General features: G+C 39.2%; 2 protein-coding genes across 14 annotated transcripts in view; both read left to right on the top strand.

The window, feature by feature from the left end:
* shank3b (SH3 and multiple ankyrin repeat domains 3b) overlaps nucleotides 1-6,074 on the top strand; it is a 40,546-nt gene extending 34,472 nt beyond the window's left edge. For 8 of the 11 annotated variants that reach the window (XM_048154891.1, XM_048154892.1, XM_048154893.1 and 5 more), the window contains 3 exons: nucleotides 166-2,035; nucleotides 2,220-2,249; nucleotides 2,902-6,074. In XM_048154891.1, the coding sequence (XP_048010848.1) occupies nucleotides 166-2,035; nucleotides 2,220-2,249; nucleotides 2,902-3,469 (2,468 nt within the window). In that variant the 3' untranslated portion in view covers nucleotides 3,470-6,074. Of the gene's footprint in view, nucleotides 1-165; nucleotides 2,036-2,219; nucleotides 2,270-2,901 lie in introns of all 11 variants that reach the window. The other 3 variants (XM_048154899.1, XM_048154900.1, XM_048154897.1) reach the window with 3 other exon arrangements.
* Nucleotides 6,075-7,485: 1,411 nt separating this feature from the next.
* Nucleotides 7,486-21,269, top strand: LOC125244855 (thymidine phosphorylase). Of its 3 annotated transcripts, none has more exons than XM_048155213.1 (10): nucleotides 7,486-7,598; nucleotides 10,125-10,296; nucleotides 10,395-10,591; nucleotides 12,028-12,126; nucleotides 16,980-17,109; nucleotides 17,187-17,305; nucleotides 17,501-17,663; nucleotides 19,352-19,579; nucleotides 19,779-19,919; nucleotides 20,602-21,269. In XM_048155213.1, exons 2-10 carry the CDS (start codon nucleotides 10,161-10,163, stop codon nucleotides 20,757-20,759), a joined length of 1,371 nt encoding a protein of 456 aa, XP_048011170.1. In that variant the 5' UTR covers nucleotides 7,486-7,598; nucleotides 10,125-10,160; the 3' UTR covers nucleotides 20,760-21,269. The 3 variants fall into 3 exon arrangements, with proteins under 3 accessions (XP_048011170.1, XP_048011168.1, XP_048011169.1); XM_048155211.1 differs by lacking the exon at nucleotides 7,486-7,598 and adding an exon at nucleotides 8,710-8,859; XM_048155212.1 differs by lacking the exon at nucleotides 7,486-7,598 and adding an exon at nucleotides 8,770-8,892.
* The last annotated feature ends 892 nt before the right edge of the window (nucleotides 21,270-22,161 follow it).

Genomic DNA, 22,161 nt, shown 5'->3' with positions numbered 1-22,161 from the left:
GGCATGCACATACACAATAAACAAATCTTACAAATTCTCCCTTTTTAAAAATGTAAACTAATTATACACCAATATAAAAAGGGCTATTTATCTATGATGATCACCAGAGTTCTGATCTTTGTTCAAAACAATACAGCCACAGTCTCACCAAGAATTGTTTTATAGGTGCTCCTGAAGATGAGAGAATCGCAGCCCTGATTGGAGAGCATCGCTTTCCAAGAAGCTCCTCAATGACCGACAGCTTTAGACAAGATAGTATTCCACCACCTCCACAGACAGCTCCTCCGCCACCTCCAACTCCCTACTTTCTTGATTCAGGCCCACCTCCATCCTTTCTTCCACCTCCGCCCCCTTCTCGCGCTGCCAACCAGAGTCGTTCAAGCTTCCGCCCAGGTGCGGAGCCCAAACTCCATGGCCCAGTCACGACAGACCGCCAGAGAAAAACACGCTCCATGATCATTCTTCAGGACACCACCCATTTGCCAGTGGAGCCTGCCCCTATTGCAAGGCCGCAAACGCCTACCTCTGGAGGGGTTCCTCCTGAGCGGGGTCGTAGGCGTGGACCACCTGTAGAGAATCCGTATGCTAACGTAGGTCGTCTAAGTGCTGTCTATACTCCTACCAAGCCCCAGCGTAGAAAGAGCCCACTAGTCAAACAAGGCCCAGTTGAGGAGGGAGCTGCTGCTCAGAGTAGTAGAGACCCTTCTCCTTTGGGAGGGTCACGGATTCCCCACAGCAGCCGAGCGGAGCAGTTCCAACAACAGGTTCTCTCTGAGCGAGCTAGGATCACACCTCCCGGGGCCCGACGCAGACCCAGTGTTTTCCTATCTGTAGAAGGGGGAGCGACAGAGCCGCAGACAGCCCCTTTGCTTTCTCAGTCTCACTCAGTGGATGAGTTGGCTGAGTTGCCTCCACCGGCACCAATGCTCTCCCCTGGCCCACCACCAGGGGGCACCACTTTTATACACCCTCTAACAGGTCGACCACTGGATCCTTCCTCACCTTTAGCGCTTGCACTGGCTGCACGAGAACGTGCCCTTAGTGGCCGGAATACACCCACTCCCACACCTTCGCCTACACCTTCGCCCACTCAAGGCAGAGCAGTAGAAAGGCCCGAGACCGAAGGAGGAGCAACACCACCTGCTCCTCTCGAGGCTCCTCCATCTAATTCCTGGAGAGATGAACCGGTCAGCATCACAGAAACAGCAAGCCAAGTGACTAGCGGTAGCCCTGGGTCTGGACGAAGCCTGGAAGAGGCACTTGTCCCACCCAGCGTGCAAGGTGTCCAACCTGCGCTAATGGATACAGAACATACCCCACCGGCAGTCCCACCCACTCTACCTTCCCCTGCCCCTACCCTCTCAAATCTGACTGCTCGGAGTCTGACTATGAGTTCAGAGGAGGAAGCAGAGCCATACACGGTGACACTTCCCCCTGCGTTGCTCTCATCTAGTGACGAGGAAACCAGAGAGGAGCTTCGGAAGATAGGCCTCGTGCCACCGCCTCAACCATTTGCTAATGGCCTTCTAATTAAAGAAACACCCAAAGCCACTCTAAGCATTTCACCTAGCGGATCACGGCCATCCATTGCCAAGACTTCCTCTGGGAAAGATTCGACGGCAGACTCTGGGGTTGAAGACCCACATATGGAGACCACTAGTACTGTTTCCACAGTCTCCAGCATGTCCACTTTGTCTTCAGAGAGCACAGACTCCGCTCATGCAAGCAAACCACGTTGTGGGGTGGGGCGTGGTCGCCCCGCCCATCTCAGGGACCCACTGCTTAAACAGTCATCAGACAGTGAGCTGCTTCCACACCCACCCAGCACAGGCCCTAGCCGTCCACGCTACCTATTCCAAAGACGCTCCAAACTCTGGGGGGAGGAGCCCCGAGCCCAGATGAGTGGGTCTGATGAAAGTCGGCCTGCTGCTATGGGAGCAGAGTTGCTAGGCAAAGACTCTCATTCACTGGGGGAGGAGCCACCAATGGGAGCCCCACTTGACCCTGGCAGGAGATCACCTGTGGGAGGTGCCAGGTAGGATCTAAATTTGCGACTTAACAACAGCAGCACATTTTGCACACCTGCATGAAACACAGCACAACTTTCAATATTATTTAGCAATACACCCACTTGACTTTTGACACCCTTAGCCACACACCTGGTTAGACTGCCTTTCCATAACACACGTGTGTGTGTGTGTGTCTGTATGTCCTTGCAGATGTGAGGAGATTGGAGGAGAGAGTAAATCGTAGGTTTTTAGCTCTGTGGGTAAAAACAACTCCTTGTCTAACTAACTTTCACTAAACCCCTTACTGCAGCCGTTAATCAAGCTGCAAATGCTACTGTGGGCTTGTCTTAAAGGCTTATGGTAGTTCATTATGCAGTTACTGAGGCATTTCAGCTTCTGTCTGTCTTTGCGCAACGAAACTGGAATTTTCAGTGTACCACTGAGGGGCAATCAAATTGCTTTTTAATAAAAAGTAGATGAAACTAATGTCAAATCTACATTTAGTTTATATTGCTGCATTGGTTGTGGTAAGTTTATTGCAGCAAGTTTTGGATGTTTACAAAATGAATACCAAAAGCATGCTGTGGTGGAAATACTGTGATATGCTAATGCACCAATTCTTTATACCCTTTCTGAGGACTCCAGTTTTATATTAACTGCTCTAACTGTCATTTTATTGCATTAAGTTCTCACTGCATGCTCTGCACTATTTAAATTTTCACAAACCCCAAATGCTTACAGCATTGGATCCACTTTCCTTTTCTCTCACATTAGCATCCCAGTAGTTTCCCAAAAGTACTGCAGTTAAATCTCTTCCTTTGTTTACGTTTTTGCTTCCTCTACATCTTCCTCTCTCTTATTTATTTTCATTTTTTCACTCTCTCTCTCTTAGACTCTTTAGTAGTTTAGGGGAGCTTCACACCATCTCTCAGAGGAGTTATGGCACCACCTTCACAATCCGGCCTGGCAGCCGATACCCAGTGACCCGTAGAACTCCGAGCCCTGGAGCCACCCCTGAACGGAGTGAACCATTGGGACCTGTCCGTACATTCGGGCCTCATCACCACCATCACACTATCCTCAAGTCTTCTAGCCTAAGTTTGCCCCAGGAGCCCAAGGAGGTGCGTTTCGTCATGAGGAGCGCCAGCGCCCGAGCCCGCAGCCGTTCTCCATCCCCCTCACCATGCGCCTCCCCCTGCCCCTCACCAGTACTGGGAGCCCCTCTCCTGGCCCTACGACCATTCAGACAACGCCCCCTAGCACTGTGGAGTAAGTATGATGTGGGAGAGTGGCTAGAGAGTGTGGGATTAGGGGAACATCGTGCCCGCTTTTTGGAGCACGAGATTGAAGGCGCCCACCTGCCTGCCCTAACCAAGGACGATCTGGCTGAGTTAGGGGTGACACGGGTGGGACACCGAATGAACATCGAACGTGCACTGAAGCAGTTGCTAGATAGTTGAGGAGAGTCAAAATGCAGGATATAGTTCCATCACAAAATAATTTAATTTTTACGATTACGAAAATTTACTTATTCCGAAATCTAACACCATAGATTTCAACAATAGATTTTTTAGCATTGCACAGCCCTTACACAATATAGATTTTACCTCTAATTTAACACCCACAAAATCCACCACGTTTCTTCACTAGTTTGCCGCCTACCAAGAGTAAAAAAACAAAACTTGCTGGACAGGAGTGTGGACCTACTGCGCAATATCTAATCTTTTCAGCTACAGGTTGAACTGGCCATGTTTTTAATGGGTCTTCTGCACAATAACAAATGATATAGCCAGCAAGCAGCCATTTCCCTCACGTGCCATGTTTTACAGTCAAATGATGATGAGGAAGGTGTGGCAAACACTACAGACAGCTCTCACATTAACAGAGGAAGTTTAGAAATATCTTCGCCGTCTGGAATTGTGCGCATTTCCTGCTTCCAGGAGAGAGACTTCTGAATCTTAGAAAGCAGTGTCACCTTGGGTATAAAAGAAAAGAGAAGAGTTCAAACCTCTCCTGTAAACAATGCCAATGCTTCCAAGTGCCGGAATTTACAGTATATTCACAGACCATCTTGCAACTCAACAGTAGATAGCCATGTTAATGGTGATTGTAAGACGCATTTCAGCAAATGGACTTGGCGTGTGAACGCAACATGTCCAAGTAAGAAAGGATCTGACAATCTGCCCTAAACCAGGAGGAAAAAAACTTCTCCCAATACAATACAAGTGTGGCCTTGAGGTAATACTGCCGCCATCTAAAATTTGTTAAAGATAGATATTTTCAATCAGTACATTCAATTTTATATGTATATGATATATATGGAGTTATATATATATATTCAAAAAAGAAGAATGTATGAGAATAAGGTGAGATATACTTGTCTTATACCCTGTGAGATTGTGTCATATTTGGTCTTTATATTTGTTATTTTATTTGTCAATTATCAACCAATACCCTAACACGAACACAGTTACTCTTTTTTCCCCATGGTATAACTTGTGATTTGTGAGTTATAAACAATCTTTGGACTAGTTCATGGTCAGTTATTTAAGAATTTCATAATTACGGACAGACCTTTTTTTGTCTATTATGAATAAATGCTCGGTAAGACTGTATGTAGAATAACTGTTTTGTTTAAACAGAGGATTTGAAATACCAGGGGATTTAGGTATACATTTATTTGTTACCTTTTGTATATGATAACTAATAATAGTCATTTCATGCTAATCAATTTGTGAATTTAAGACGTAACAACGTTTCTTTGATCTGTTTGGTTACGTATTGTGGAATTATTTCATTTGGGATTGAATTCTTATCAAGGCTTTCAGTTTAGAACAATATGAGCAAAATATGCTACCTAAGGGCTTTTAATACAGACCAATTAAACAATCTGTTTCAATGCAGACTGCTAAACTGGTGAATTTGTCTGATCCCCAGTTATAGGAAAATCTACAACTTAAAGTAATAACGTGGCACATGCAAAGCTTGTGCTTATGGGCCTTAAACAGCAATGTGGCCCTGACCCTAATGACCCCATTCGTGTAAACACGTTTTCGTTTCTAGTAAAAAATGTTATAGTGTAAACGACCAAATTACTCAAAGTAATCTGACTACAAGCATATCTACTGTGAATATAGAATTATTTTTCTCAATCCCCAAGATTGTCATATAATCAAGCAAATATTGAGATTATATTGTGTCAAAATTATCTGGTAACTAGCTTGACTGGTTTGTTGTGTTTGGTAAGCTGGAACAATAGGCGTTGCTGTGGTTTACACATTTAACTAACCGTTAAACTCTGCCAACAGAGGAGAAAAATCCTCACACTTGTCTCTCCTCCGGTTGGTCAATTTGCACAAAGATGTGGGTGCTACTGTTTATAAGCCATCTGCATAAAATATTACTGTACTTCCCTCATCTGTCCCTGTCCTTCTCCCTCTCTTCCGATCCTCACTCATTCACACTCTCAAAGACAATTATGTAATTAATTACTGCAGCCATGTTCTTTTAGTTTACTACTTTTAGGAGCTTTCTCTTCTGTTGTTGACTTTTTTTTTTCTTTCTTTCTTTTTTTGTATTCTTTGTTGGATGAAGTGATTTGAGGATCAAGCTTTTTGGACATGTTTGCTTTAAAATGAGAAAATGTACACAAAAATATAATTTGACTTGTCTGTTATTAAAGATCATCTCTCAGGCTGTGGGGATTAATCGAATAATACATCATCCTTCTGTGTACTTAAACAACCCAAGAGTACATTAAATCCAATATGCCTACTGCAGAGGTTAAAACTTTACATAATTGAGAAATCAGAGTAAATATACAAAACATACCTTAAATGATTATTAGCTGCAGAGAAGAAATGTCCCTTGATCTACATACAACATAAGCATTTTCCAATTTTTTCAATGATGCACCTTGTCACACTTTATGGGAGATGTTGTCACTGGTGATTTGATAAATAATTCAATAGGAAAATCTTTTTTGAAATGTATCCATATATCCATATTCCACAACATATCTGTTTTCTGCAATTTACTATTAAAAAACAGTTTGAGTGCACAGTTCAACTTTTTGCTTAAAAAAATGACAATATTCATTGACGGTGTGGTTTTAAAGGGGTCCTTGATTATGATTTCACTTTTTTAACTTTAGTTAGTGTGTAATGTTGCTGTTTGAGCATAAACAACATCTGCAAAGTTATGATGCTCAAAGTTCAATGCAAAGGGAGATATTTTCTTTTACAAAAATCACTTTTTAAGGACTACAACAAGCTTCTTCACGGGTTGCTGACATCACAAACCTCAAAATTTACATAAACCCGCCCCCGAAGAACAACAAAGGGGGCGAGGCCATGTTGGGCTGCTTTAGAGAAGAGGAAGAGTTGTTGTAGTAGAGTGTTGTTGCCATGCCGTCATTTTACGCCGGACTGCTTCACAAACAAGGGTCAATTCAACGCTGGATTTGCACAAAAGATTAACATGACAGCACATGCTAGTCGATGAGTTGATCAACTCCACAGCATCTACATAAATTTATCCACTAATCATTCAGAAACATCCAGTTTCATTCTAAAAGTTGTATCTTCATCCTGAGTCTCTCCATCAGTGTCGACTCCGGTTTGAACAATGTGAGGCTGAACAATGTTACTGACAATCCTCATTTTGTCTGCGTGAGATTCTCCAGTTTTGTTGTTGAGCAACCGAAGCACGAGCTGTTAAAGCTCCGCCCTCTTCTGGAAAGCAGCAGCACATTTGCATTTAAAGGGACACACGCAAAAGTGTATTTTTGCTCACACCCTATAGGAGCAAATTTTACAAGCTATAATAAATGATCTGTGGGGTATTTTGAGCTGAAACTTCACAGACACATTCGACTTATATTAGCCTACATATTTTAAAAGGGGCATTATAGGTCCCCTTTAATATATTTACTTGCTTACAAAAAAAAAAACCACATATGATCCATCATATTTACTATTATGATACTCAAATTTATGTTGGAGTACAGACTTAACAAAAAGAGTCCTAATTTAGCAGTTTTGAACCATTCGAGACCACCGTATGTTGCGCTACTTAAAACAAGCATTTATGCAGTTGGACTTTTGACTCAAAACCTTTGGTTACTTACATATTGCTCTTGTGACAACTTTTCCATGTGACAACTAGCCCTGCTCCATAAAATGCAGACCAGTAACTCATACATTAAAATATAAATGAAAGATTTAAGATAAATTTAAGTATACTAAAGTTGGTTATGTAGCATTATAGACACATTGCTCATACCAACAAACTGTTTAAATTTATATAACAGCGGATATTCTCATTCATGAAAGCTTTTATGAAGTGCATTACCAAGATAGCTACTGTATAATTATTAAACAAAAGGACAACTGAAATTCACTGGCAGGCAATGTTTTAATTTCACATTTGCCTCAGGTGCACACAGATGGAAGCCAATAATTTTCTATTGACAGTACATGCGCGTTCATGACACAGACTGAGAATCAAAACAGGCTGGTTAATGTGTCACTGACACATGCTCTGACAGAGTGCAGTGATTCCACTGCTATTTATTCGGAGTAAGAGAAGGTAAGTGTTTGCTTTTATTTGTTCATGTTTATTTGTGCAACCAGATGTTGAGCTTCAATATTAAGTAGACTTATGAATTTTTTTTGTTACACCTTTATTTGATGTCTGAATAAACAATTTTTTAAAAAACAACAAAAACCCTGAACATTAGAATAAAACGATTTGTTGTTTCAGAAATCAGAAAATCGCAAAAGCTGCTTAAGGGGAAGTTTTGATGTGTTTTCTCCCCCATCACTTTCACTTTCAGTATTGAATTTACAAAAGCGTTTTTTATTATTTAGGCCTACAATGTTCTGTTTGCAGTGTTTTGTAGATCATTTATTTCTTACCACTGCAGTGAACCTTGATGGCTGAGGTTACAACTCCTCTAATATCACTTACAGTATATTAATTTCTATAAATACAGGTGTGAATATATCTATTGTTTTATTATTGAAAAAAAAAAAATAAATAAATAAAAAATCTCAAAACACCTTGGAAAATCATATGAAAAAATAATATAGCAATTTATAGTAAATATTATAGTGTTTTTGAACCATACTATAGTAAAGTACTTGAATTAATTTATTGTGGTAATTCTATAGTTGTTGTGGTAATATAACTAAAGTAATATAAACAAATTACTTTATCCAATACTGTATTAAGTTTTCTACAACTACAGGGGTATATTATACTACAATGAATACACTATAGTTTACTGTAGTAAAAACTAAAGTATACTACAGTATTTATAACAGTTGATCAGTTCACTATAGTTAATACTACAGTATGCTGTAGCATTCATTAACAAAGTGTTGTAAATACTGCAAGTATACTACAATTTACTATATTTTGCTATAGTAAATACTATAGAATTTTTTCATGTGATCTCATTTCAGGAAAAAAAAATCTGAAATGTTTTGTTTAAATTGTGTTTTTGCGTAGGCTAAATGATATGAATGTTAAAAAAGTTAAAATCATTTAAAGTTTAATAGATGTCTGCAGTTTAGTGTGTGATTTATACATTTATCAAATTTAGTGAAAGGTTCAATAATATCATATAGGCTATTTTTAAACTACATATATATTAACTATACTATTATTAAACGTAAACTTAATTATTAAATATAGCCTATATACTAGTGTAGGCGAGACCGGGGGCAATTGCAACATTTCAAAGTCCACCAATCAGAAACGAGACAGAACCATGAAACTCATTTTGCAAGTGTTTGGTGGAGATCCCTCTCTGCATGCCAAAGGACAAGCTGCTGAGCCATACATGGTAAAGTTTTTTCTGCAAAGACTCATTTTTGAGGTATAAAAGTAATTTGTTTCATCTACAGTATTTTCCTCATACTGTCTTAACCATTAATGTCTGTGAATTTAAATCTGTCTTGTTTTGATGACCATTCTGACATCTTTGTCAAACATTAGCTTTGTTGTTTCTAGCTAGCAGGGTAGCTTGTCACAGGATGGCACAGTTGGGGGCAGTTGTAACACTGCGTTCCATCAAAATAGTGTCCAGCTTAGTAAGGACATCAAAATAGATTATTTTTTCCAATAATTTAAGAAAAGAGTTTTGTGTTCAGTTGAAATATCTATGTATACTCTAAATGTTGGATTGTATTAGTATAGTCCAGTGGTTAAATATTTTGCCTCTCAATCTGGGGACCAGGGTTCAAATCCCACCAAGAGCAAATTTTTCATGCTTTCAAAATCTTCAATCTTTATGTTGTCTTAACTGTAAATATGTTAGTAATGTTGTCTTAACTGTAAATACTGCCATTAGATCAACATACTTATTAACATATTTACTAATATTTTTGGCTTGTAATAGTAACATGGAAACTCAATATGGAAAATAATAGACTGATTGTTTTTTTCTAAAGTCGTAATAATAATGTAATAATGTGAAAGGTTTTGCCCTCGCATGTGGGGGCAGATGTAACATTTGACTTCTAATGTTTCAATCAACATTGTGACTAACATTGCTTGTAAAAACATTTGGTGAGTGTTAGAACACAGATACAAGTTGCTGACATAAAAATTGTATCCAAATATTTCAAAAGGTTTTTGAGTAATGACAACATGACCAAAATTTGTTACAATTGCCCCCTTCGTTCCGGTGAAATCACAAAACAAAATGCACATAAACGTGTCCCTGCTCTTGATATACAATCACCGATGAACAAATTTGGTTTTAATTAGAAAAAAAACAAGGGGGCGGATTAGAACCCAGAACCTCTGGCACGCTGAACAAAAATTCTACCGCCAGTCCATCAGGGCAATCTAATATTAAGTGCAGATCCATGTATTTATTGACTAATGTAAATACTCTTGAGACTAACAATATAGTAGTATAGTAGATTTATGGATGAAACTATCATATTAAACATGAGGTCTATGTCAATACATTTTGTGCATTTATTATTGTAATAATACAATTACAATACACCCCCCTCCCCCTCCAACCACACTTTTTAAAACGTTACGCCACTGCTTGACGAAATGTCTGAACAAATTTCCTCTTTTATGCCTGACAAAAAGAAACTGACTGGAGAAGACATATAATCTGATGTAAAGATGTCATCTAATGACAACACACTTAGTTTCCCTGAGCTTATAAAGCTGAAACGAGATGATGGCCAACTCAGCCCGGCAGAGATACGCACCTTTGTGCAAGGAGTCATATCAGGAGCCATCCAGGACACTCAAATAGGTGAGACCATGATCACAAATTCAGTGTACTGTTGAGACACAAGCAAAGAAAACTTTTGGGTGCAATTTTACAAAAACAATTGTGTTCCAACGGCACAGGCGCTATGCTAATGGCCATATGGCAGAAGAACATGACTGATGAAGAGACTCTGGCATTGACGAGAGAGATGATGAACTCTGGGGATACGTTAGAATGGCCGGAGGAATGGCTTGTGGTAGACAAACACTCAACCGGAGGGGTTGGAGACAAAATCAGCCTTCCACTCGCTCCTGCTCTGGCTGCATGTGGCTGTAAGGTATGGGAAATGGGATCATATTTTACCCCAAACAACACTTAGCCTACTGATGAACATACAAATGAATAAGGACAGAGTTATATGAGAACACTCATAACTCTTGATTAAATAAATGTTAAAAACGCTCTCTCTCCGCTGCCGATGTGGGCAGAGAGAGAGAGAGCAAGAGGGACAAAAATAGAGATGGCTGAGAGACATTACACAAGAGAAAAGATCAGAGGAATTTTAATTTTTTTGGGTGAACTAACCCTTTAAATTTTTCTGTTTAATTACATTAAATTTAATTACAGTTACTTCTGATCTAATTGCATTAAATACTGTAAAGAGTGAACAATTCTATATAAAACAATAGTGGATTTAACATCAAAATTTAATGTTAACGTATGTTTTAATTAATGTAACCTCCCTTTACACACTTTGGTAGGTTCAAGAAAAATTTATGCAACTGTATATTGTTTATTTGAAAGAATTAAAAGAGAGTTTTATGTGTACACAGTAAAATTACCAGAGTTAAATCAACTCTGCTCAGAGTACATATGGTCCCTCTCTAAATAGTGTTAAAGTAAAACTGAAGCAGAGTTAAAGTTAATGACATAATTAAGCAATTATTAAGGCTGTGACTGAAGTCAGTTGTAGTTCTTGTGTTTCTTATTTCTTCAGTGATTCTGCTTGTTAACAGCAGGTGTTCATCACTAATGCACAATCATTACTTAATTAATTGTTTAATTATCTCATTAACTTTAACTCTGCTTTAGTGTTATTTTAACACTATTTAGAGAGGGACCATATGTACTCTGAGCAGAGTTGATTTAACTCTGGAGATTTTGCTGTGTATCCCTGTTCAACTGGTCGAGGTTGATATGGGATTTAGAAATTAATTAGTAATAAGTAATCCAATACTTTTTAGAGAGAGTAATTAGTAATTACACTGTTGATGTGATTAGTAGCTAGTAATTAATTACTTTTTTTAGAGTAGCCTTACCCAGCACTGCTTATGATACTCAAAATGTAGTTTGGCGCTCAGGTTAATGCAGATGAATGCTTTGTAAGACCTCTATCTTCAGTTTTTCAGTGATATTTGGGTGTCAGATGAGTTCTGAGACATGCTGCTCCTCAACCAGCATATAGACATGTGAAATAATTTCTCGAAGTCACAAACCACATTTGACAACATGTAAAAATGTTATGAATAAAGGTGTAAAATTAAAAACAAAACAAAAGCCATGCCATCTTAAATTCCAATGCAGTGAAACAGCTGTCGGCAAATTATTATTATTTTTTTATTTTAAACTATGGTATTTTTGAAATCTAAATATTGAAGATTCTGCACTATTTCTAGGGCGCATTTTCTGCCCAGTTCTGCCACAGCCACCCTGAATTTATTATAAAAATGAATGCAACTAAGGTACTTTAGACATGTATGGGTTTTTTTCTAGGTGCCCATGATAAGTGGGAGAGGACTGGCACATACAGGTGGCACCCTGGACAAGCTGGAGTCAATCCCTGGGTTTAATGTCAACCAGTCAGTTCAACAGGTAATGTGGGATTTGTTTATACCTGAACTGGTGGTCTGCTGGTTTTTAACTATTGTCAGTTTTGGCCTGTTAACTGTATTAAATGCAATCCTCAGGTTCTATTATTAAAATATTAAGAGGTTTAAAAAATACCTATAAATAAATATTGTTAAATATGACTGCCATTTACAATCTATGTTTGTGAAGTCATTGTAAACTGAAGCACATTTCAGAGACCATCTACAGCCTCTTAATTTTAATCCATGTTGCAACATGCTGAACAGGATCCTTTTGTTGTGCGTCACTGTATGATACAGGTTATTAAAAAACAATTTGAAAGGTAAGTCAAGGGTTTTTAAAATCTTGTACTCCATGCAGACTTCAATATAAAAAGAATGACAGCTAATAAGGACAATAAAAAGGATTTTTTAAAGTTACTGAGAAGTTGTAGATAACAGTTAAAGGATTAGTCCACTTTTAAATACACTTTTCCTGATAAATTTACTCACCCCCATGTCATCCAAGATGTTCATGTCTTTCTTTCGTCAGTCGAAAAGAAATGAAGGTTTTTGAGGAAAACATTCCAGGATTATTCTCCTTACAGTGGATTTCAATGGCTACCAACAGATTGAAGGTCAAAATTACAGTTTCAGTGCAGCTTCAAGGGCTTTAAACGATACCAGATGAGTAATAAGGGTCTTATCTAGCGAATCGATCGGTCATTTTCGAAATAAATACAACCATTTATGCTTTATAAACAAAATATCACATTGAACGTACTTTCCGCTTCCGCATTCTTCATAACGCTTACGCTGAATGTTCTACGCTTTCCCTATTCTACTTACGGAACGAACGCGGCGCCAGTTTCGTTTTTTTCCGTAACTTGAATGAATAACTTGGATGACATGGGGGTGAGTAAATTTATCCGGAAAAGTGTATTTAAAAGTGGATTAATCCTTTAAGCTTGGCCTTAATGAAACAGTAATTTTGATTAGGTTATGGGTTAAAATCTCTTCTAAAAATAGTAATAATACATACAAGTTGAAGGGATATCCCATGATTTTCCTCACCCTCAAGCCATCCTAAGTGTGGGATTTTACCATATTTTTTCAGACGAACACAATCGGAGATATATTTAAAAGTCTGTTTGCCGGAAGCCAGTTATTATAGTTAATAAAGTTTTAAATATGGATATTTTTCTTACAAAAGCCCATTGCTTCACTTCAGAAGACCTTTATTAACCCCCTGGAGCCGTATGGATTGTTTTTGTGATGAACGGATGCATTTTTTTTGGGCTTCAAAATCTCGACCCCCATTCACTACCATTATAAAGCTTGGAAGAGACAGGATATTTTTAAATATATCTTCATTTGTGTTCGTCTGAAATAATATAGTCATATACACCTAGGATGGTGTGATGGAATTTTTAAAAATAATCATAATTAATTAGCAACTAACATTTCTTTTCCTTACAGGCCTAACAAGTTAACTTTGAGAGAGAAATAGTCACTGTAGTGTATTGGCTAAAAATATGGGAATAGTGAGGTTGCTTTAAGAGGGCGGAAGACTGGGATGGGCGTTCCTAGTTTTCCCCAGGGGGGGAAGTTGGTGTTTTTTTAGACTGTTTAAGTGCTGGCTGAAGATGTATGTTCTGTTCTGTGTTGCGTCAATTCAGTAAAGTTCTCAGATTACGACAGCCTCTTGATGTCATTCAAATATACTACAGTCACTAAGACTGTGTGTTGTAAAATTGGAAAATTTTACAACACAAATTTTATACATTTTTAGCATTAAGATATAAAAGTCTATAAAAAATGAGTTATCTGTGAAATATTAAGCTTGTGATTTCTGATGATTCTGTGATTCAGTTGTTCTAATCTAAATTTACTCTGCCAGTAACAACTGGCATAGGAAGTAAGTTGCTTTTCTCGTAACTGAACCAACCAATCATATTGAAACTGATGACAGTGAGTAATAGATCATGTTATATTGACTGTGTGATGTACCTGAAATCCTATAAAAACCTTCTGTATTCTTTTTGCTGGAGAGATTCTCTGGGATTGTTGAGAACTCTCTCGGCCGTGACTAAAGCATTCAAGGACCACAACCGGAGTCTCTGTGGTTATTGTGCAATGCTGCAGACTACAGCAGACACTTTAAATCTCTCTCCCAGGTTTAGTGTCAAAAAGGGTCAAGACGTTGACTGACAAAGTCGACATCGATTGGAAAAGCGCTAGAGTGTAATTTGTTAATGAAGCGTCGACTGTAGATGTTTCGGGGCGTTGACAGGAGATGACCCAGGTAACCTAAGTCAGGTGTGTAGGGGAAAATCTACCACAATGGCTTGAGGGTGAGTAAATCATGGGATAATTTTCTTTTTTGGGTGAACTATCCCTTTAAGATACGCTTATCACAAACTCCTCTGCCTATACTGGGATCAGGGCTACATCCCCCAGGATATGCATGATGCTAATATCATCACTGTGTACAAGAACAAAGGAGATCACAGCGATTGCAACAACTACCGGGGCATCTCCCTCCTCAACATCATTGGCAAGGCATTCGCCCGTGTCACCCTGGTGCACCTGCAGATCCTAGCCTCCCGCATCTACCCAGAGTCCCAGTGTGGCTTCAGAGCCGGCCAGTCAACTGTAGATATGATCTTCTCACTACGCCAGCTGCAGGAGAAGTGTCGAGAGCAGCAGATGCCACTCTATGTTGCCTTCATTGACCTTACGAAGGCGTTCGATCTGGTTAGCAGATTGGTTTATACAGGCTTCTGCAGAAGACCGGCTGCCCCCCACAACTGCTGGCTGTCGTCCCCTCGTTTCACGATAACATGCACAGCATGGTTTGTTGCAATGGCACAACATCCGAGTTCAAACAAGGTTGTATCCTCGTGCCGACGCTCCTCGGCATCTTCTTCTCCATGCTCCTCCGGTACACCTTTAAGGACTGCAACGAGGGAGTCTACATCCACACCGGGGCTGACGGCAAGCTATTCAACATTGCTCATCTCCGTGCCAAGACTAAGGTCACAAAGGTACTCAGCCATGAGCTGCTCTTTGCCGACGATGCAGCCTTGACGTCCCACACCGAAGATGGCCTGCAGCAGCTTGTCAGCCACCTCTCCTACGCCTGCAAGGAGTTTGGACTGAAGAAAACCAACATCATGGCCCAGGAAACAGACTCCCCTCCAACCATCGCTATTGAAGTTGTTGAGAACTTCACCTACCTCGGGTCTACCATCTCCAGCTCTCTTTCCATCGACGCAGAGATAAACGGCAGGATCGCCAAGGCAGCAGAGGTCACGGCCAGCCTGAACCAGAGAGTCTGGAACAACACCAACCTCACATACTTGGCAAGAAGCGCCTTCGTTGGCTCGGCCATGTCAGGAGAATGGGCCCTGGCCGCATTCCCAAGGACCTACTGTATGGCGAGTTGGCAGAGGGCTCACGACCTACTGGACGTCCACGACTGCACTACAAAGATATCTGCAAGAAAGACATGAAGCTGTCCGACATCAACATTGGCACATGGGAGAGTTGTGCAGAAGACCGCTCTGCCTGGCGTTTTGTTGTCAGACAGGGTGTACAGAAAGCTGAGGAAACCAGGGATAAAAACCTTGCCACAAACAGAGCCAAGAGGAAGAAAAGGCAACTGCAGCCTCAGCAGGCATCGTCGTTCACCTGCACGGGCTTTATAGCCACTTGCGAAGGTGCAGATAGTAAATCACCAAACTGGAAGCTACACCATCATCTCCTGAAGATGGAAGGATGCCGACGATCCCATTATGTAACAGTTTTAACCACCAAACAAAAAACAACAAAACTATTTGCAACAATTTTAAGAGCTACATGAATCATTAATGGGAAATTTCTATCTTTCTTAAACCTCTCATGAACATTTGGTTCAGTTCCTTACACCTCGCAGCGACATGTCTTCTGTGATGATGTGTTTACCGGCGTGAGGTCACTCACATGAGATCGACCAATAGCAAACCACAACCATCAAATCAATTTCCTATTGATAAAATATTTTTTTTTCTTGTTTGAGAAGCTGTTTCACTCAGACATATGTCATAATAGGGAAGAAAAGAAGAAAAGATGCCAACTACTAGAATCATCAGTTCAGGAGAACACGTATTTAAATGATTTAGAGGAAGTGACTAATGCATACTGACATTATCCACCCAAGCTAAATTCCTGATAACCATGTCTGCCATGCTCTGTTCAAACATGTTTAATTAATGTTGATATTGAATATGAGCATCATCAAATCAATTTTTACCAGTGACTCTAATCCTTATATAATGAAATGTAAATGAATGTAGCCCATGAACTGATTCATCACAGCATGCTGTCTTACACAAAACCAAAGATTTAGCATACACGATATTTCACAAGCAAACACACCTCTTACTGACCAAAGTTAGGAGTCAGAACTCAATAGAAGTTTACTACAACGGTACTCTAACTTCAGTATTTCTGTTGTATAAACCTTACGAGAAACAAGCACGCAGTCATTTTTAGAATATCGTGTTTGAACTTCCGGTTTTGCGGTAGATCTGTATTTCTATGGCATCGCTGTCGAAGAGTAATTGGTTGGTGAAGTGGATTTAATTATTGTAGAGTTAACGTAAGTTATCATAAGCATTGTAATGTTTGAAACGGATGTCATAACTAATGTCAGTAGACCAGGAAGAGTTTAAAATGAGCAGTTCATTCATAAATTCGTAAGATCTTACCTTCACGCTGTGGAAATACAAACCAGAACACAACGAGCGCAGCGCTGAAAAGGGGTGGAGCTGCATAAGTCTAGGATGAAACATATGCACAGTATGCAGAATTTTTATTAAATTATTATATTCTTAGGTGAAGCAGATCCTACAGGATGTGGGCTGTTGCATTGTGGGACAAACAGAGAGTCTGGTGCCAGCAGATCGTGTTCTCTACACCATCAGAGACGCCACATCGACTGTTGATAGTCTTCCTCTTATCATTAGTAAGATCATCCTGGAAAACTTCTCATCACAGTATTAACCCTACTTTGCCTGATTATTTTGTCCATTTTCTGCACAGGCTCCATCATTTCTAAGAAAGGAGCTGAGGGTCTGAGTGCTCTTGTGTTAGATGTGAAGTTTGGCAGGGCTGCTCTGTATAAAGATCTGGACAGTGCTCGCAATCTTGCTCAGTCACTGGTAAGAGAGCTTTTACTCTTTAGGCAAACTTTCAAACAAAGCTATTATATTTCTACTTCCTTACATTCCAATTCAAAGTGCATTTTTGCATCTTGTTTGCAAACTCAACTCAAATTCAAACCAATTCAGGATTTGAAAAGGCATTCTCGATTTAACTCTGAATGTCGCACAATCCTGGTGTCCATGTGTTGATAGGTCAAAGCAGGCAACAGGCTGGGTGTGAAGACAGGGGCGGTGCTTAGCCGAATGGACGCTCCTATTGGCCAGAGTGTAGGAAATGCGGTTGAGGTGTGTGAAGCTCTTGAGTGTCTTAAAGGACGAGGACCAGATGATCTCACAGAACTGGTTACAATTTTAGGTAAGAAGGACCCATTTTTAAACATCCCACTGTAAGGGTGTTCACACTTGCAGTTCGGTTCTTGTGGTTATTTTGGTCCGAACCAAAAAAAGAAAAGAATACTTTTAGTCCGTTTATACTGTGCTTTTTAAGACTAAACCTAAAGGGGAAAAAAATGAAAACACATATAAACTATTACATTTCCCCCTCAATAAACTCCTAATTACTGCTTATTAATAGTTGGTAAGGTAGTTAAGTTTAGGTATTGGGTAGGATTAAGAATGTAGAATAAGGTCATGCAGAATAAGGCATTAATATGTGCTTAATAAGTACTAATAAATAGCCAATATTCTAATAATATGCATGCTAATAAGCAACTAGTTAAAAGACCCTAAAAAACAGTTCACTGCTGATATGATTGCAATCCTACTAAACTGTGGAAGTGAACCGCTCTTAATGACATATGATTTGATAAAAATGTGTGTTTGTGTCTGTGTTTCACTCATGTTCCTGACAAGCCGTTATGTACAAGCTTTGGAAACAAAACCAACGGTTCAAACGCACATGGTTTGGAACCAAATTTTATAATCTGAACACAGTCCACTTGGGGCAGGGGGAGGGGGTGCAATCGAACTCAGGTTCGGACCAGGCAATCGAACCAAGTGTGAAACCACCCTTAATCGAACCAAACCTGCCAAGTGTGAACACACCCTAAGGGCGTTTTCACACCTGGCTCGTTTGGAGCATTTGTTTCAGAATCTGGTGCATTTTCTCCCTTAGTCTGGATTATTTTGGCATATGTGAACATGGCAATTGTGCTTGGAAAATAATTGGTCCGAGATCACCTGAACGAGGTTGATTCAGCCCGACTGCAAACAAACTCTGGAGTGGTTCACTTGTGATGAGAAAGCAATCCGACCCAACGGACCAACTAACTAGGCCAGGGGTAGGCAAGTTCGGTCCTAGAGAGCCGCTGTCCTGCTGAGTTTAGCTCCAACCTTAATCAAACACACCTGAACAAGCTAATCAAGCTCTTCAGGATTACTAAGGCTATAGGCAGCTGAAGGTTTTTTTCAGGGTTGGAGCTAAACTCTGCAGGACAGCGGCTCTCTAGGACCGAACTTGCCTACCCCCGAACTAGGCTGTATCACAATATATTACGCATGTTGCATGCAAAGCAGCAATGTTTGATTTGCTAATGCCTCTCAAAATTAATCGTGGGTTAACCTGGACGAAGACGAAGTGAAATGCCTTATTGAAATTTGGTCGAATAAACATATTTCAGAACAACTGTCAAAACACATAAAAATAAAGACAAAGCCTTGATTCTAAAAATATAATATAATGTATTATATAATATAATGACAACTACAAAGAAGGCCACAATCCCTCCGCTGAGCTGTTGTCTATCCAACCGCTATGAGCCGAATCCTGGAACATAAACAGTTGCACACTGACCAATGAGAGGAGATTTTACTCACACTTGCTTCTATTAACTCTATTAACTAATTTCGATCCATTTAGAAATGTTGCCTTGTGAAAGCTAAACGAACCAAGAAGAAATTGCAACATTGTAACCATTGTAATCCTTGTTTCGGAATGCCCTGATGACATGACATAGAACCAAATGTCCCATTGTGATGTTCTTCAAGACAAAAAGGCTAAAAATGTCTGTGATAAGGAAGCATAAAAGTGTCCATTGTATTTAGGTGGACATCTATTGTCTATGTGTCGACACTCCTGTACTCTAGAGAGTGGGAAAAAGGAAATAGCTCAAAAGCTGAAGAACGGAGAAGCCCTGCAAAAGTTCCAGGCGATGCTGGAGGCTCAGGGTGTGTCTGCAGATGTTGCACGTTCCCTGTGCTCAGACGAGACTGATTACTTTCAGCACATGAGGCGTGCAGCACATCAGACAGAGCTTAAGGTGCAAGATGATGGTAATTATATTCCATGTTCTAGTTTGAGAATCAAATATGTTAATTATTTTACATAACACTAACAGCACAGGCATGATTATGAACAGATCGCACAGAGCTCGCTATTAATATTCACTGTTATTCATCTACGTGCAATCATCACGTCCATTATCTCAGCAGCAGCCATTGTGTGTGTATGTGTGAACCGTTTGATTGACAGGAGCTGTTTTGGACATTGACGGTTTGGCCCTGGCTGAAGTGCTGCACAAGTTAGGGGCGGGACGCACTAAATCGGGAGAGAAAATTGATCATAGCGTGGGAGCAGAGATCTTGGTAAAGATGGGACAGCGTGTACAGAAAGGTTAGTCTCTATCTCAATTATTTGGTGATGTCAAATTGATTAATCACGATTAATTGCATCCAATATAAAAGTTTTTGTTTATATATGTGTGTGTGTGTGTATATATATATATATATATATATATATACTGTTATGTTAGATTTGACAATTAGATTTATGTATCTGTTATGTTAGATTTATTTACGGATAACTTATTACCAAATTGCATACTACTTTTGAAAAATGGTATGTGAAAAAGTATTCAATATGCAACAATAAACATTTAAAAATGTCACATGACCTCACCACATTGCATATTTACTTCAGCAATCTCAGTAATGCTGTTATTTTTAACTGTAATTTAAAATAACTATTTACTTATTAATTTATAATCCAATTTTGCATAAGACTTTTGGCAATCCTATCAAATGATGATGAGTCAAGGTTTATTTTAATATTGCATCTGGTTCATTTATCACACTGGAAATAGAAGGACAAATTGCAATGTGGGAAACATCACTCACGATGGTGTGCTATGGTTGCACAAACTTTTTCGCAAATGTGAAAAACATTTTATATAACATTTGCATGCTGTGCACAGTATACTTGCGGCTTGCGCACTGTATTTTGTACATAGTCTATATCTCTGTATTGTGTTTATTAAGACAAATCTGTGTTGATACCCGATTGATTCAATTGGCAGGTGAATCATGGATCAGGATTCATCACAACTGCCCAGATCTGAGTTCACACCAGTGTTCTGGCTTGCAGAAAGCTTTGGTCATTGGCAGCCACAACAAATACAAGGCAGTGCCGCGTGTGGCAGAATTCATCCACCCAAACAATCCCAACATGTTTTAGCACAGCCTCATTCAAGACTTACTTTGTTTGTAAAGTAAATGATTCATTTTGAATGTACTGTTCTCAGTGTTATTTCTATGAGGGAGGTTTTAGAAGAAGAGAATGACTGACAAAGACCATCTGGAAATATTTGCTTACCAGTAGCAGCTGTAGCCCAGATCTGCTCAATCCTGTCCTGGAAATCTGCCATCCTGAAAAGTTTAGTTGCAGCTCTAATTCACCTAATCCAGCTCTAATTCACCTAAACCTGAACCTGTCAATTACAGGCAGGTGTGCTGGACACACAGGAGCAGGATTGAGTGCACTGGCATAGTAGATGACTGCTGCCACCTCTGACTCGTAGAAGAACTGCAGCATAGCAGGCCACAAACCTCTATAATCAGTCACTCTCATGAACAAGCACTGTTTTGCCTCTGATTTCAGACATTTGTTGTCGATTTCTGTTGGAGAGTGAAAATCAGGGCTAAAATTATGCAGCATGTACATAAAGAACCAAGCAATCTCAGAAAACAGGGTCTGCTCTGCTGAATTTTGCACATTTTCTCACTTCTAAACACCTGTAAAACATAACCCTGGTACTTGATTTACATTTTTCTCTGTTTATCTATTCAGACCAACTAGTGTGATTATCTTTTTTAAATAAATGAGGTTGTAGTAAATGGTAAGGTGCTCTTTGCTGCCATGTAGTGGTACAAATCATGTCCAACATGGCAGCATAGGTCATGTGCACATTTTCTACAAGCTTAAATAGCTGTTTTTTGGATATCTAAAAAAAAAAAAACCTAGTTTGTAGATCATCCCAAATTCAAAAGCAAAATAATACTACTAATAAGTATTTTTAAAGGGTTAGTTCACCCAAAAATGACTCGCCTTCATGTCGTTCCAAACCCGTAAGACCTTCGTTCATCTTTGGAACACAAATGAAGATATTTTTAATGAAATCTGAGAGATTTCTGTCCCTCCATTGACAGTCAAGTCCAACCACCAAAGATGAATTAAAGTCTTACAGGTCTGGAACGACATGAAGTTTGAGTAATTCATGACAGAATTTTCATTTTTTCATGCATTTTTTGTTTTTGTTTGTTTGTTTTCATTGTGACATTTTCATGACAATTAAACACTTGATTGTCAGTAGCATTCAATTTCATTAATGTGAATATATTATATATATATATAATCTTTATACTAAATATTATGTAAAGATAAATGGGCTTTGTGCACTATATTGTTTTCCTTTTCACATTAGACATATAACCTTGATATTTCTTTAAAAAAAGATTCATATTTTACAATTTATTTTTATGTCCTGTTAAAGTTTAAATTTTGACTATGAATTAATCAGGAATCAGATACTTACATCAGTCTTCATCACCTTCCATCAAAAATAAAATAAATATTTAAA

This window comes from Megalobrama amblycephala, linkage group LG14 (assembly GCF_018812025.1).
Source record: "Megalobrama amblycephala isolate DHTTF-2021 linkage group LG14, ASM1881202v1, whole genome shotgun sequence".
In the NCBI taxonomy this organism is placed as follows: Eukaryota; Metazoa; Chordata; class Actinopteri; order Cypriniformes; family Xenocyprididae; genus Megalobrama; species Megalobrama amblycephala.
Note: the sequence above shows the minus strand (reverse complement) of the source record. Positions and strands in the feature narration are given on the sequence as shown.

Bases quoted from the DNA above. Each gene is read 5' to 3' on its own strand.
- LOC125244855 (XM_048155213.1), top strand. From the start codon at position 10,161: ATGTCATCTAATGACAACACACTTAGTTTCCCTGAGCTTATAAAGCTG. The intron at 12,127-16,979 runs GTAATGTGGGAT...TTATATTCTTAG, and splicing joins TCAACCAGTCAGTTCAACAG to GTGAAGCAGATCCTACAGGA. The intron at 19,580-19,778 runs GTAATTATATTC...TTTGATTGACAG, and splicing joins GCTTAAGGTGCAAGATGATG to GAGCTGTTTTGGACATTGAC.